We start from the raw sequence: 16,207 nt of genomic DNA, 5'->3' as shown, positions 1-16,207 counted from the left end.
TTTTTTTTTTTTTTTTTTTTTTTTGAGACAGGGTTTCTCCTTGTAGATCTGTCTATTCTGGAAACTATTCTGTAGATCAGACTACCTTGGAACTCAGAGATTGGTGTGGTTTGTTACCTTGTGTCCATTACAGAATATTTCCTCAGTCTAATCTAAAATATATCTTGCCAGGGTATGTCAGAGAAATGGAAACAGAAAGAAAGCATATGTTTTCTTATATACTCAGTATACTGTTTTTGAAATTTTCTCAAATTGTATTTCGTTTCTTTTTGTTGCTTAATACTATTCCATTATACAGTTTCACCATATTTTTGTTCATCCATTCATCAATTTGTGAGCCTTCAGGTTTGTTTTGGGGTTTGGCTACTAAAATGTTGCTATAGGGCTGTAACTCTCAGTGGTGGAGCAGACATAAAATCCTGGTTTAGGGTTTGATCTGCAGTCCTAAAAAAATATTGCTGCTATAATAATTCTTTTTATTTTTTTAAAAAAGATTTATTTATTATTATATAAGTACACTGTAGCTGACTTCAGACACACCAGAAGAGGGTATCAGATCTTATTACAGGTGGTTGTGAGCCACCATGTGGTTGCTGGGATTTGAACTCAGGATCTTTGGAATCCAAGAGCAGTCAGTGCTCTTACTTGCTGAGCCATCTCACCAGCCCCTGCTATAATTCTTTACATGACTTTTATGAACATACTTTTTCCCACGTATCTTCTGTGAAAATTGAAGATCAAATTTGTTGGATTTCTTTTTCTCTGCAGAGCTGAAGCTCAAACCTATGGCATTACAAATGCTAGTACCTTACCACTGAAGTATAAATCCCTAAGTATAGATTTCCTGTCCTTCCTTTACATGTCCTCTTTAAAACAAGCCTTAGCAATGAAAACAGCTAAGGATGTAGTTTGCAAACATTCGCCAGTTTTAAGTTCTGCTGAGATGGGAAGTGGGTGAAAACAGGGCATTACCCCATCCCTCAGTTTTCCCTTTATCTTTATTATTGTCCAGGGAGCACAATACTTGGGAACCTGAGAAGAACTTGGATTGTCCTGAATTAATTTCTGAGTTTATGAAAAAGTATAAGAAGATGAAGGAGGGTGAAAACAACAAGCCCAGGGAGAAATCAGAAGGAAACAAGAGGAAATCCAGTTTCTCCAACAGTGCTGATGATATTAAATCTAAAAAAAAGAGAGAGGTGAGCTTCCCGCTCCTGTCACTGTCTTCTTGCTTCTGCTGTGCAAATGGGGGTTTAGGTATTTTTCTAAGGATGGACCTTAAGGTATATTGTTAAACAAAAGCTTGCATGGAAGTGTGTTGATTAGCTACAGTGACCCCTTCTGGCTGAGTGAGAACTAGTAGTGCTAATTGTATTTAAAAGTGTGAAAATTAATATGAAATGGAATCTATTCTGTCTATCCCATGAATAGAAATGTATATGAATGTGTGTCTGGTGTGTGGGTACCCAAGGAAACCAGGTGTAGGATTCTCTCCAGATAGAGTTACAAGTAATTGTGAGCTCCCTAAACTGAGTGCTGGGAACCAAAATTAGGACCTAGAAAAGCAGCAATCTCTCTTAGCCACTGAGCCAAGATGAAGACACTTCTAATTTTCTTCTTTTTAAAGAAAGGAAAGTTGCTAAGGAGTTGGCTCAGGAGTAAAGGTACCTGTTGCCAAGCCTGAAAACCTGATTTCAAATCCTACCTCTCATATTGTAGGATAAAACTGACTCCTTAAGTTGACCTTTGACCCCTTCGTTCACCTGCCCACCTGAATACACTAATAATAACACCTAACACTAAAAAAAAAAACAAAAAACACTGAAATGTTTACTGCTTTACTCCATGTTGTCTTTTGTTCCAACATTATTTTTAATCCTATATCTTATTTTTTGTGTGATATGTGTTTACATATTTGTTAATATGTGTATGTGCATGTATGCATATGTACACATTCATATGTATGTGAAGACTAGAGATCACAGTCAGATGTCTTTCTTCGGTTCATTGATTCATATAGGCTTGCTAGCTAATGGGCCTCAGGAATCAGTCTGTCTTCCCATACATAGCATTTATCTTTTCTTAGTTTTTTGTTTGTTTCTTTTTTGTTGTTGTTGTTGTTTCTGTTGTTGATATTTGAGACAGTGCCCCATGTGTCTTAAGTCTGGCCTCACATTTTGAGTATGGCTGAGGATTACTTTGAACTTCTAGTGCTCCTACCTCTACCTCCCAAGCACTGAAATGGTAGGCCTGTGGTATTGTTTTAATCTGTGCTAGGGAGTGGACTCAGAACTTGCTGCATATTAGATGAGAATTCTGTCAACCTAACTGAGAATCCCAGCCTCTCTGTTGTTTAGAGGCAAAGGTTATGCTTTATAACTTGTCTAACTCTGAACTCACAATGTATTTCTGGCTAGCCTGGAGCTTCCATGTCTGCCTTAGGCTCCTGATTGGTGGGTTTTAGGCATGTGCCACACCTGACTAATTCCACTAATTTTTAAGATTTATTTATTTATTATACGTAAGTACACTGTAACTGTCTTCAGACACTCCAGAAGAGGGAGTCAGATCTTGTTATGGATGGTTATGAGCCACCATGTGGTTGCTGGGATTTGAACTCCAGACCCTTCGGAAGAGCAGTCGGGTGCTCTTACCCACTGAGCCATCTCACCAGCCCCATTCCACTAATTTTTATACTAGCTATATATCTCAAGAAAATAATTTTCATCTTCTTTTGTGTGTTTATTGTTTAATTTGGAAACTAATTATAAAGTTTGGTTTGATTTGTTGCTTTTATCTGATCTTTAGATTGAAGGTAGAAATATAAACAACATATTGCCCCTTTTTTTCTTTTGCATCTTTGCTGTGTGCATATGTTACACAAACATTATACATCTCCAGCGTTCCCTCGTCCCATTTATTTCAGGGTTATAAAGCCTGTGTACTTAAAATGTAATAAAAACCAAGCCTAAGCCCATAGGGCATCCCTGCACTAATTCCCTCTTTAGCTATGCTATGCTTAGATGCCCACTTTTCTACAGTTACTCTTAATTGTTACTGTACCTCAAAACCACCCAGCAGATCTTTAAACAATGAAGACTCTAGTACCCAAGATGAACCTTACATCAGTTAAATGAGAGTTTCTGTGGGTAAACTGAGGCAGTGGGTTTTTATAAAGGTTATGTAATTCTTGGACTTTATGGGAGCTGTACCTGACTTCTTTCGCTTGTTAATTTTATTTTTACAACTTTTTGTTTGTTTATTTAAGATAAGGTCTCTTTGTACAGTCATGGCTGTCCTGGAGCTTGCTATATAGACCTGGCTGATCTCTAATTCCCAGAGATCCTCTTATGCCTGCCTTCTGTGGGCTGCAACCTATGCCATGTTCTGATTATGATAAACTGTACTGATAAGAAATTTATTTGTTTTTTGTTTTAGGGTTTGTTTGAGATAGGGTCTCAAACAATGCATGAGCCTGGGTTGGCCTGAAACTCACTATGTAGACTATGCTTGTCTCAAACTCTGACTCTGTCTCCCAATCTCCCCTCACCCTTTTATTTAAAATTTTATTTATATAGTTTATTATTTTGCTTGTGTGTGTGAGCATGTATGCAGCTGTACATGTGTGTAGTGTAAAGAACAACTTGGAAAAGTCAGTTGCCTTCTTCTACCAGGTTGGTCCTGGGAATTGAAGTTGGAACTTTAGGCTTGGTGGTAGTTAACCTTTTGTTTTGTTTTTGTTAGTCATCTGTATTCTGGCTTTTGTCATTTGGTTCATTTCTAGTTAAAGTAGCAAGTAACACAACCAAAGACTTTTGTTGTTGTTGTTGTTTGAGACAGGATTTCTCTGACTAGCCCTGGCGCTCACTCTGTTCGAGGCTGGCCTCGAACTCAGAAACCCACCTGCTAGCTGGGCGTGGTGGCACACGCCTTTAATCCCAGTACTTGGGAGGCAGAGGCAGGTGGATTTCTGAGTTCAAGGCCAGCCTGGTCTACAAAATGAGTTCCAGAACAGCCAGGGCTATACATAGAAACCCTGTCTCGAAAAAAACAAAATAAAAACAAACAAACAAACAAAAAGAAATCCGCCTGCCTCTGCCTCCCAAGTGCTGGGATTTAAAGGCGTGTGCCATCACTGCCCGGCTACAACCAAAGACTTTTTAACTAACTGTATATTTGTGAGAGATAATAAACGTTTCTTCAACTTAGGGCCTTTGTTCTTTTAAAGGTGGTAATCTGACTTTGAGTCTTTGGCCACTTCAGAGGGCTCCATGTCTAGGTTCTGGAGCTGCTGACCTTGAAAACAACCTCCAGACATCCTTTGGGCCATATTTGTCTGGGGCCCTTGATAGCATTCTCAGCAATACTGGCAGCTGTCAGGTAGAACAGCTTCATGATAGTAGTAGTCGTGTGTTTTCAAAGTATGGGAAGATTGCCTTTTTTTTTTAAGACTACTTTTTTTAGACTAAGAAGAAAATTCTTAGTCGGTTTTATGCCTGATTTAAGATTACTGCCTGTGATGATTTTAGTGTTTTTCTTGCCTTGGCCCCTTTCAGCAGCTTGAACATTCTTTTTCCATTTCCCTCCCTATGTAGCAGACTGTTTCCAGCTGCCAGAGATGATGTACGACTTAGTCCCTGTGTCAGCATTCCAGCTGTGAGCAGCTGTGTTTGCATCTGGGAACCAATTCTCTTTAAATTCCCCAAAGAGGTTGTGTCTTAAAGAGCCAGTGTCTTCCCATTAACCCATGGCTAAGATATCCTTCCTGTTGTGGGTTCTTGTATCTTTGGGGACCACCAGGAACGTGCAAACTTTTGTGCATCTATTTCAAATAATCTGTTTGTTTTGTGTTTGCTCCTTGTTTGGGGGGTGCGGGTCAGGGAATCTGTTGGCATTGAGACTCTCCATACACCATGTGAGTTGTGGGAATCAAACTCAGGTTGTTGGGCTTGTCTGCAAGTCCTTTTGCCCTCTGAGCCATCTCACTGGCCTGCTTTTATATCTCAAAGGCAAGTAAGATGATCAGAGAGGGTTGGGATTTGGTTCTTATGGTAAATCTTAAGTTTTCTTTGTGTTGCTGATGAATGAGCTTGCATTATCTCTTGTAAATTTTTAAAAAATTGACTTTTATAAAATTAGGCTTTTTTGTTCTGACCCTTGCATTACACCTGGATCATCCAGAGACCAAGTTTCAGTACTCTTCTCATGAGTTATCCATTCAGTTGTTTGCAGTCTCAGACCAGTTCCAATTAATGTTAATAGCCTGTCTGAGAAGACCAGAGGCTCCTCTCTCAAGTTATATGCAAACTAGTGTTTGTGATCTTTGAAATTTGCCCCTTTTAGACTATTGGTCTTGCATTCTTCTTACCTCTGTTTTAAAGTATAGATGATTGTGAAATATTAAAACTGTTGGTCACTGTTAAGATAAATTAAAAGTCTAAAAGCATATAGTTGAGAAAGCATATCTGAAGTTGAGAGAGTGAAAAAGAGCTTGTTTGGTGTCTGCTTGCAGTGCTGAAGAGATTGAGTGGGTTAGAGGGATGGAGTGCCCAGGTGATTCTCCTGAGACTCCTGGGGTGCTAAAGACTTGTGTATGGGCGTCCCTTCTTAATCATTTGCAAGGAATACCAGGAAAGATAACTACATCTTATTGCAAAAATATCTCTTAGCGTTGCTGTCCCTGATTGACCTAGGTCAGTATTATATTTCTTGAATTGTAAGGATTTTTCTGAACTGATGACAAATGATACCAGGTGATACTAACAAAGGCTGTGGTTTGTTGTTCTGAAAAACAGGTTTTGTTTCGTTTTGTTTTTCCTTGATTTCTACAAGCTCTAAATCTCTTCTATCCTATTTATAGCAAAGCAATGATATCGCTCGGGGCTTTGAGAGAGGACTGGAACCAGAAAAGATCATTGGGGCAACAGATTCCTGCGGCGACTTAATGTTCTTAATGAAATGGTGAGAGGAATTGTGCTTCACTTCACAGTTGTGTTTTTGCTACGAAGAAAGAGTGTAAAATTGAGAATTCCTAAATTAATCCTTAACCAACTCCATTGTCAGTATTAAGTGGGAATTTATGGTTCAGAATGAATTTATGACATTCTCAAGCTTTGGTATTGTTTTGTTAGAATAACCATATTTGGGTAAAAAATTTGGGGGGTAAAAATATTGTATTACTACTACCTAAATATCTATTTGTATAGAACTAAATCATTTACCGTAAGATCATGAACCTATGACTACGGGATAAGAGCTAAGTAAAGCTTACATCATTGAGGGTCAGGGTCACCGAATGATATCTAAAAGAGAAATTAATTTCAACAAAAGGCATCAAACTTAATGCTAAATAAAGAACAAATTACTTTATCAGAGATAGTGACTTATAGAAGAAAGTGGAGTACTCCCACCCATCCTTCCTCTCTCCTTTCCTGACAGGGTCTCATGTAGCTCAGGCTGTCCTTGTACTCAATAAGGAGTCCAGGATATTAAACTCCTATCCCCATCTCCCTAGGACTGGCTTTTTTCTCCCCCTATTTCCTTTCCTTTTCTCCCTTCCCTTTTTCTCTTAAGATTTATTTCTTAATGTCATTAAATGCTACATGTATGTGTTCTGCTTGCATATATAAGTGTGCACCATGTGTGTGCAGTGCTTGCAGAGGCATTGGATCCCCTGGAACTGGCATTAGAGGCAGTTTGTGTGGTACCATGTAGGTGCTGAAAACTGAGCCTGGGTCCTCTGTAAGAACAGCCCTCCCTTCAGCTCTTTCTTTCTTGTTTATGTTTTGATGCTAGAGATCAAATACAGAAGTTCTACCACTGAGTTATACCTCCAGTCCTTTAAAGACCCTTTCTACTTTGAGATAAAACCAACTAACTTCAGACAGTGACAATGACAGACTGTCTCAGTCTCATGTCTCCTTCTAAGTCTTACACCCTTTCTTTTCAGGAAAGACACAGATGAAGCTGACCTGGTTCTTGCAAAAGAAGCTAACGTGAAGTGTCCACAAATTGTGATAGCATTTTATGAAGAGAGACTGACGTGGCATGCATATCCAGAGGATGCGGAAAACAAAGAAAAAGAAAGCGCAAAGAGCTAAAGGAGGAGGCAGTCTCTGTCATTTCTCTTTGTATATAATACCTTTACCTTCCTGCCTCCTCTCTCTTCTCCCACCCCTTTCCATCCTAAACACATCCATAAAAATAATGTGCTTATCACTGTGCTCCACAGGAGAGATGTTGGTATTGGTTCTCTTGTAATATAACTGATGATCTGATTCCTAAGTGTAGCTCTGTGAAAGTCAGGCATTACGTCATTCACATGCCGTGTGGTTCCCATAGTGTTCTCTTTCACCCTGATCTTTTCCTTTTGTTCTCCTGTAACTTTTTAATCACCTTAGAGTCATTGGGGTTGGTTGCTTTGGGGGATTTTATTATGACAGTGACTTCAGTTTCTTGATTGTTATTAGATTATATTGATGACCAGCTGGCCTTTGCTTTGACATACTGGCATAGAAAGGATATTATCCTTCTATTTAGAAAGCTATTGAGGGCAGCCTACCTGTTGTGTCTTTTCCAATCTCATTTAGCTCTGCCAGGAGAATACAGGGTCCCTAGTGTGGTCTTCTGGGCCACTCCTGACTATCCTCACCTACCCTCCCATAACAACTCGGTTCTCTTGAGGGCTTGAAACTTTACATTTAAGTCTGTCAAGGCGCTCTGTTTAGCCCTCACACTTTCTTGGCCTTTTACTTTCAATTCCTGATTCTGCTTCTGTAAAGTGGTATCAATTTGTTATTAAATGACAAGATTTAACTGTGGAGTCTGTAAGCTGTAGTGCAGGAAGATAATAGGATGGGGCTGGATACAGTTATCATGTGGTATGTATGTATTCTTTCTTTACCCCTCATATTTAGACTGTATTTATGTAGGTGTGAGTGATTGCCTGGTGCTTGCTTGTGCCAAGGTGCTGGGCACCCTCTAACCCTGCCAACTTTTATGGCCTCCCAAAGCATTCCTGTACCAAAGAGGCATCAGCAGATCCATGCCATTCCCTTCCGTGCCATTATTTGAAGTTGGGAATTGTTAGAGAGGAACCACTAGCCACAGTGTCACTGGTTTTTAAGTCCTAACAGCAGTGATGCTCTTTAATTTACTGCCTCGTGGCTGTGGATTGGCCACCAAGTCCTCAGAGCATTAATGTCCCTGCCCTCTCTACCCAAGTCTGAGGACTTTTAGTCGTAGCTTATTTTAAAAACATAGAAGAAGACTCTCACTTCAGAGACTGACAGGTCTTCACATTAACTTTTTGACACAACCTTCTCTCACAACAAACTATTTCCTTTTTGGTTTACTCTTGCTTTGCTATTATTTCTGCTCCTATTCTACTTTTTTGTCCCCTGAAAAATGCCCATTTTTCTCTTCATTTCTTTCTTCTTGTATAATTGAGGAAGCTGGAGAATTAGGACTAAAAGTAAGGAAATAACAGTTTGGAGCTGAACAGTCTTGTCCCAGCTCCAAAGCTGAGGAAAAAGAATAAAACACTGAAGTAGCCTTAATTCTATACTTCATCAACTACTGAGGCTGCTTTTGTTGTTGCTTTTGATTTTTAAAGCATAGCTGTCTGGGCTGGAGCATCCAGCCACTGGATTGTTCATAGTAATGAAAGGAATGGATGGAGTGCTCCAGTCCACAGATGAGCCAAATAATATGCAAATCCTAGACCCATTCATAGCATTTGTTAATACTGTTTTTCTTCTCAGCTGCTATTTGAGTTCTGTGTTCTTGAATAAATTATGCCAACAATTATACTACACAGTTGAGAAGGCAACTTGTACTGCCGTGACATGGCACACAGACAGTGAAGCTTCGCCTTACTTAAGTCAGCCAGGAACAACTGTGAATGGTAATGTGGTAGGAGAATAGCACCTAACCCTTACCTCACATGGGTAAGCTTTTTCTCTCTGTAGTCCGTTGTTGTCTGAAGATGTTAGAGGCAAATCAAATGCTGGATAAGTGACCATTGTCTGTACTTAACTTGATGAAATGAAGGATGGTTAGAGAGCAGATCTGTCCTTCAGGCAACTAAGGCTAGTAGTAATTAGGGCAGATGAAAATAGCACAGAAGTAGCCAGAGCTCCTGAGGATCTTGACTGGCAACTAGAGGGAAGAACAACCCACTGAGTAGTCAGGAGTACTGGGCGTGTACATTTCAGTGGCCATATTTTTTAAAGCAAAATCTTAGCCTTTGGGCAACCATAACAATGATATTTGGTACTAAGATTAGTCCTAAGAAGTCAGGCCTGGTGACAAAAAAGTACATAGTCCCAGACTGATACAGGGGTACTGTATGTTCAAGGCCTGTTGGGGAACTTAGTGAGACCCTATCTCAAGATAAAAAAATAAAAGGACTGAGGATACAGTTTGAGAGTTAATGCCTTGTAATGCAAAAAAATGAAGGGAAGAAGTGGCCTGCTGGTTTTAATGCTCTTTATAATGTTTTTTTCCTCTTAAAAGTTCATGGAGCATTGGTTTTCTGTTAACTATTACCAAAACACCCTTGTTTTCTTCTTAGTACTTTTCCTGGTTATATATAGAAATAGGGACCGGGATTCCAGTATTATCTTCAACAGTCAGTGTAAAGAAGCCAGACACCCATCTGTGCCTCCGCATGTGTTGTGCCAAATAGCTTGTTTCTGCTGGAGAATTGCAGCCTTGGACAGAAGTGTTTCCTAGAGCTATCTAGGAGTTCACAGCCAAAGGTGAAATACTCCTACACACTTGACTATATTCTCCTGTGTTAATCCTCTTTCAGAACTAATTTTGTGGTACTGGGAATTGAACCTATAGCTAGCTTAGACATTCCAGGCAAGTGCTATGCCACTGAACTGACGCCTTTTTCTGCCCCCTCCCTGCCATACACCATTTTATTGTTGTTTTAAAGACTAAGTCTCTGATACCGGGCTAGCCTCAACTTGCTGTATAGACAAGTTGAAAAAAATTCTTTTTCAACTGTAGCTGTCTTCAGACACACCAGAAGAGGGCATTGAATCTCATTACAGATGGTTGTGAGCCACCATGTGGTTTCTGGGAATTGAACTGGGGTCCTCTGGAAGAGCAGTCAGTGCTCTTAACTGCTGAGGCATCTCTCCAGCCCTGCCAACCTGAATTCTTGGTCTCTTGCCTCTATCTCCCAATCTCTTGGATTGTAAGCATGTGTCACCTTATCTGGCTTCTTCTTTTATATTGAGACTGGACTTTCAGAATTACCTATGCTAGCCAGGTATAGTGTAATACACCTTTAATTCCAGCATTTAGGACGCAGAAGTAGATGAATCTTAATTAGAGGACAGCCTGGTCTATATGGTGAGTTCTAGGCCAGCCAGACCTGCATAGATTCTGTTGCTAAAGGAATATAAGAAAAGATTACACAGATTGGCCTTGAACTTAGGATCTTTTTGTATCAGTTGTGTGCCATTATGCCTGGCTCAAAATGTCTCTCTCTCTTTTTTTTTTTTAATTAAGTTATTGTGTATATGAGATTTCTGCCTGTACGTGTATCTGCACCATGTGCATGCCTGGTTCCCTAGGAGACCAGAAGAGGGTCTTATATCCTCTGGGATAGGAGTGAGCCGCTATGTGGGTGTTGAGAATCAAATCCTGGTCCTCTGGAAGAGGAGTCAGTGCTCTTAATTGTTGAGCCATCTCCCATCCTTCAAAACATCTTTTTAATGTTGAATTTCTTTCTTTTTTGTCTCCGCCCCGCCACCCTTTTCTGTTTAGTCCTGGCTGTTTTTTGCCGGCTTCACCCTCTAATGCTCAAGTTTTGCTAGCTTTACACGAAAGCAGAGGTGAACTGGGTGATCCATCAACATTATACACTGTGCTGTTCACATTTCTACAACTTTAGCATACATCAATATTGTTTTCATTCAACAAACATTTTTGGCTCAGGATACAAAATTTAAATTCCCTTGCTAGAGAACTTTTTAGTCGCGTGGGATGAGTTGATCATTACAGTTTTTATAATGTATATCACACATGTATATAGATTACTGTCGGGGGCAGCAGCAGGCATACAGAAGGATGAGTCTTTAGTTAGTTAGTGGTTAGTTAGTGGTTAGTCAGTGGTGATGGCTGGTGGCGAGTACACGAGGCCCTGGGTTCTCACGGGAGGATGGGGAGGGGGTCTGCAGTAGGACGGTGCCATTGACTGGTTCATCTGTTGGAAAGACCTGTTGTCTTAGATGAACTGAGTTAACTGGCCATGGGGGTACTGCAGTCATTACCAAGAGCGCAGATAAGTGAGCATAAGAACTGTCTTGTTTAGACTCTGCCAAAGCGTTCATGACTTTAGTAGTATTGTCTGTGCTGAAGATCTTATTGTATGTGGTGGTGTTATGGGTCTGTTTGTATATTTCTTCTTTGTGGGCATTTTACAAGTTGCTCACACTTCAATTTCTTACCCTTTTGGAGAAATCAACATTAGTCTGGCTTTAAAGCCTAAAACATACCCTCTAATGACAGACTTTGTTAGAGAAAAGCTTAGAAGTCAGCTAATATCTGAGTGTCTGCCTTTGGGTTGTGTGGGTTTCAGTACCAGGGAGTAAGCAGCTCCTGTGTCACTTATATCAAAGCCTTCCACAGGAACATGTGTTCTGGCCCTCCCAGATAAGAAACAGTCTGGTTTTCAGGTTCTCATTCTGACTTTTGAGAGCACAAGATAAAGATCTTAGCTCTGCTTGGATAATTGACTGACTTTAGAAGTCAGAATTCTCAGAAATCAACTGCTTTAGAAGGTTAAAATGTGAAGTTTCTTGTTTGTGTTTTGCTTGTACTGAATATTTTGAATTTTAATCTACCTCGTCTCATTTTTTTGTAGTTACTTCTGTCATTGCCACTTGAACATGAAGCTTGACTTTGGTCGTTGTCTAAAATGGGATCTCTCCTGTTTGGTGACAATTTATTCTCTTGCCTTTCCTCTTGGCCCCCATTTCATGTAACATCATCTCTTATTGCTCCTGTCAGAAATATGTTTTAAAGTCTTGTTTTATGGGGAAAAGTGGTTCACCAATGCTGTTTGTCTCTGAGGTCAGTGAGAGAAGGAGTTAAAACACAGTGGTGAAGGAAGGGCAGATCCTGCACTGGAGGCAAAAGCTGACAAGGAAGGAGTCATTAATTAAAGACATTTTCAAAGTCAACTGATTGTGATCATTAATGTCACAATAGATCAAAACCTAATTATCACAGCCTAGGTAAGAGCCATCAGTATTAATCGGAAAATCTAATAGGAAACTATTACTGAGAAATTAGGCCAAATTGAATGCAATGAACTTTTTATCATCTTTTTTTGGTAATGTTCTTGGTGTTGGCAACTGTGACCCTAAGAGTTGGTCCAAGCCCAGATTGCTAATTTCACTTTTAAAGAGCCTAGGCAGGCCCTAATGCTTACTGTTCTCCTGCCTCAGCCTTAAACACTGGGATTTTGAGGGGGTATGTGCATTCCTGTTTGTGTGGGTGGGTAGGAGAGAATTGAACTCAGGGCCTTGTACATTTTAGACAAGTGCTCTACCACTGAGCAGTATTCCTAGCTCAGAGTGGTTTGTTTTTTAGGGAAGTTTCCAGACAGACTGAATCTGAGCTGACATTGCTGAAACACCAACCTGGAATTTTCTCATCATCTGGATTTGTCCAGTCTAATCAGATCAGTGGAATATACAGATATATATTAAAGTCATAGAGTGTCTCTGGTGAACATTGTTGCTGTATCATCCGTTGAGTGCTTATGTATAGAGCTCTGTATTGGCTGCTGTGAAGGCTTTGGGAGGAAGGCAGTGTCCTGCTTTGAAATTCTTTGAGAACTAAAAAGATAGTTTCCTTGTATGACAACATGATCAAGATGCAAGTCAGTGTTTTCCAGTTTCTAGTAGCATTAGGGTTTGATCCTGAACAGCTTGGCAGTGTGCCCAACCCCAATAGTTTTAAGATAGGAACAAAATGATTTCCCACTGGAATTCTAAGGGATGGGGAAGATATCCTTGTTTTTGTTTTCCTTTCTGTGTTAAAAGTTATATCTCTGGTAGTAGAAGAAGCCATCAGTATGTCCTTAAGATGTTTGTAAAGATGCTACCACCTTTGGGTGAGATGAGTCAAGCTGTGGAAAAGTTGCTGTCCTTTGGGTGTCACAGGATGCCAGGTAGTAGTAGAGGGAATTGTGCCTAGGCGTCTACACTGTGCCCTGCAGCCCTGCTGCCCTCCCTTCAGGTGCTCAGTGCTAAGCTTACTTAGGAAGGCCATCTTGGATTACCCACTAGAAGACTGAGAATCAATGTCTTTTGTTTGGTTGGTTTTGGGTTTTGTTTTTTTCTTCAAGACAGGGTTTCTATGTAGCCATGGATGTCCTGGAACTTGCTCTGTAGACCAGGTTGGCCTCAAACTCAGAGATATGCCTGCCCCTGCCTCCCAAGTACTGGGATCAAACATGTGCATCATCACTGCCTAGCTAACCCTTCACTTCTTAAGTGAGTTTTAGTGTTTAAAATGCAACTTAATTTTCAAAATGGCACTGAGGTGGTTTGTCCAGCCTTGGTTTACTCCAGGTGAGCAGCAGCCCTCAACAGTGTGTTGATTGAACTCATCTGGCTGCAGTGAAATGGCTGAAAGTGAGGTTTTTCTAGTGCATACTTCTGTGCTAGCCTCCCTACTTGGTCTTAATGGCTGACCTTGGGCAAGTCTTTCCTTTCAATGCCTCAGTTCCCCATCTGTCAAATGGGGTGATAATACTGACCTACCTCATGGGGTGTTGTGAGGCATTACAGATCAGAGCTGATCAACTCCTTTAGGATTGCCTGTGGAGGATACCTTCAGTCAAAGTTTTTTAGCCCTCACTGAGCTATTTCCAAGTTTGGAAGTACTTAGTGACCTTGGCGAGTTTCTGTCCCCAATCCCTTAACCCCTCATCAAAGCTGCTAGTTCAGATGTTGACTGTTTTGTGAATGTTGGAGTCTTGATCGTCCAGTCTAACTTGGGATGCTGTGAGGGAAGGCACTTGTGGGCTCTGTGTCTTGCATCACAAAGAGACTTAGAAATTCAAGAGCCTTGGGTTAGGGAATCTTGAGGCAGGGTTGCTACAGTATGTCTTTCTCTGCAGATTGGAAGTTAAAGTCCTAGTCTCATGGATGACTTTTGCTGATTGTCGTGATAGTGTGGATCGATATTGTTGCTTTCATTTTCCAGACTGATCCTAGGACAGGTAGTCCACTGAACCCTTCATGCTCCTATGCCTCTGCTCTCTCATAGAAGCCAGATGGTTTAAGCAGCATAACACTCCCTTCCCCTACCAAAAAGAGATACATTAGATTTTGTTTTTTTTTTTTTTTTTCTAGAAATAGGTATAGCATTTCAGAATTGAGCATTGGTCCTCAAGGCTTCTTTCAGTTCACTGTGTGTGGAATCTGTCACCTCTTTTCAGTGTCTACCGTCTGACCCATTGAGGACATCTTGACACTTGTTTGCCCACCGGAGGGTTTAAGAGCCTTTCTCGCTCTGTCTCAGTGTAGGGGCTAAGGCATTCCCAAACTCTTCATGATAGGTTTCCTTTTTCCCTGTTTGACCTTCTATTGGTACCCATGAAAAAGCACAAGGTCCTAGCTCCCTGTAGATACACTCCAGTACTCCTAACGGGGGTCCTAGGGGGTTCTCTGGAGGATGGGAAAGGAGCAGTCCCATGTCCTGCCAAGTAGTAGCCAGCAGTTGCCTTACCCCTGCCTGCTGGCCGTGTTCCCACATTCCCACGGAAGGGGCTTTCAGAGACCCCTGGGTTTTTCTCAGCACTGTACTGTTCTGAGTAGGAAGCAGGTCATACCTTGTAGCCAGGTGTCTAAATGGAAATGAGACAGTGAATTCTCTGTGGTCTTTTTTGGTTTGTGGGGGAGTTTTGGGTTGTGTTTCTTGGTTCTATTTCAGCTAAACTTGTCTGCTTTTGCTTTCTTTAAAGGATAAGTGGTCTATCTATCTATCTATCTACACGTATGTTTGCATTTTAAGTGTAAATGTTTTGAAAAAAAACAAACATTATGTCATTCTACAACTGACATCCAATTCAGACATCATCCTCTCCCCCTTCCACCCTCTTTTCCCTCTTTTCATACTCTTGTATTGGTTCTAATAAACGATTGCTTTTCAAATATGGATCTTGAGTGGTAGTTTGAAGAGCTGGGTCTATAAACCTTTTAAATTTGGGTCCTGAAGTATTAGCCAGTAGTCATACATTTCTGGCATTTCCTATTTCTTTGAGTGCTGAGCATCAAACCTTGTGCATGCTAAGCAGCACTCACTCCCTGAGTTGACCCCAGCCCTCCATCCATCCCATTTCTGAAGCATTGCTGAAGGAAAAGAAGAGAGAACTGGCTACTGTTTACCTTCTTTGGGGATTTGTTGGTTCCGACTTTCTACGAACAACCACAGGGTGGCGCCAACCCTGAGGAATAAGCCAGTGCCAGTGCCTACTGTGTCCCTGAGCTGAGTCAGTTTATTTGCCTTCTTGGTTTCCCTGCTCTCCCAGCTCTTAATAGATGGTTCAGAAAATAAAGGAGCACTGTGTGCTCTTCACCAATAAAGCACATCAAGCACAGTGTAAGGCTTACAAAGCCCAGTGTGGTTACCCTGTGACTGTATCATCTTTGATTTGTTTCACAAATACCACAGAAACCTGTGCCCTACCTGTGGGCCATAAATGGGGTGGTGTGGCAATAGGAAATTGAGTCAGGAGGGGAGAGTGAGGTAATGTGGCCCTGAACCTAATGTGGTTGTTCAGGAGCTTGCAGAGTGAGACCTGAAGATAGACAGACCCTGGAGCCAAGTCCTGCTTTCCACCAGCTTGTCTGCAATTCCTCTTGTTTTCCTTCCTGGCTGCTGAATTATAGGGTCTCTGCAGTCTAATCTCGTAAAAGTCTTATGAAGACATCTGTAGGTTGGCTGGCTTAATGGTCCATGACCCCATAAACATGGGACAAGAGAGCCATTTGGTCCACTTCAGAGATAGGCCTTTCTGGACATTATTTATTTCCTACCTCTGAGGTCTGGGTCTGCTTTTTCCCTTCCTGTTCTTGTCTGTCTGCCTTGGGACCATCAAGAATCAGGACTAACTCCAGAATTACAGGGGGTTTGACCCCACTCTCCCAGCCCTAGACAACTATCTTGGTTTGTG

General features: G+C 41.0%; 1 protein-coding gene across 6 annotated transcripts in view; it reads left to right on the top strand.

Moving 5' to 3' along the window:
- The window catches only part of Cbx5 (chromobox 5), a 47,216-nt gene extending 32,025 nt beyond the window's left edge, over nucleotides 1–15,191 (top strand). For all 6 annotated transcript variants that reach the window (XM_021216378.2, XM_029547983.1, XM_029547984.1 and 3 more), the window contains 3 exons: nucleotides 1,013–1,199; nucleotides 5,861–5,961; nucleotides 6,950–15,191. In XM_021216378.2, the coding sequence (XP_021072037.1) occupies nucleotides 1,013–1,199; nucleotides 5,861–5,961; nucleotides 6,950–7,100 (439 nt within the window). In that variant the 3' untranslated portion in view covers nucleotides 7,101–15,191. The remainder of the gene's footprint in view (nucleotides 1–1,012; nucleotides 1,200–5,860; nucleotides 5,962–6,949) is intronic.
- The last annotated feature ends 1,016 nt before the right edge of the window (nucleotides 15,192–16,207 follow it).

The sequence above is a fragment of the Mus pahari genome, chromosome 17, assembly GCF_900095145.1.
Source record: "Mus pahari chromosome 17, PAHARI_EIJ_v1.1, whole genome shotgun sequence".
In the NCBI taxonomy this organism is placed as follows: Eukaryota; Metazoa; Chordata; class Mammalia; order Rodentia; family Muridae; genus Mus; species Mus pahari.
Note: the sequence above shows the minus strand (reverse complement) of the source record. Positions and strands in the feature narration are given on the sequence as shown.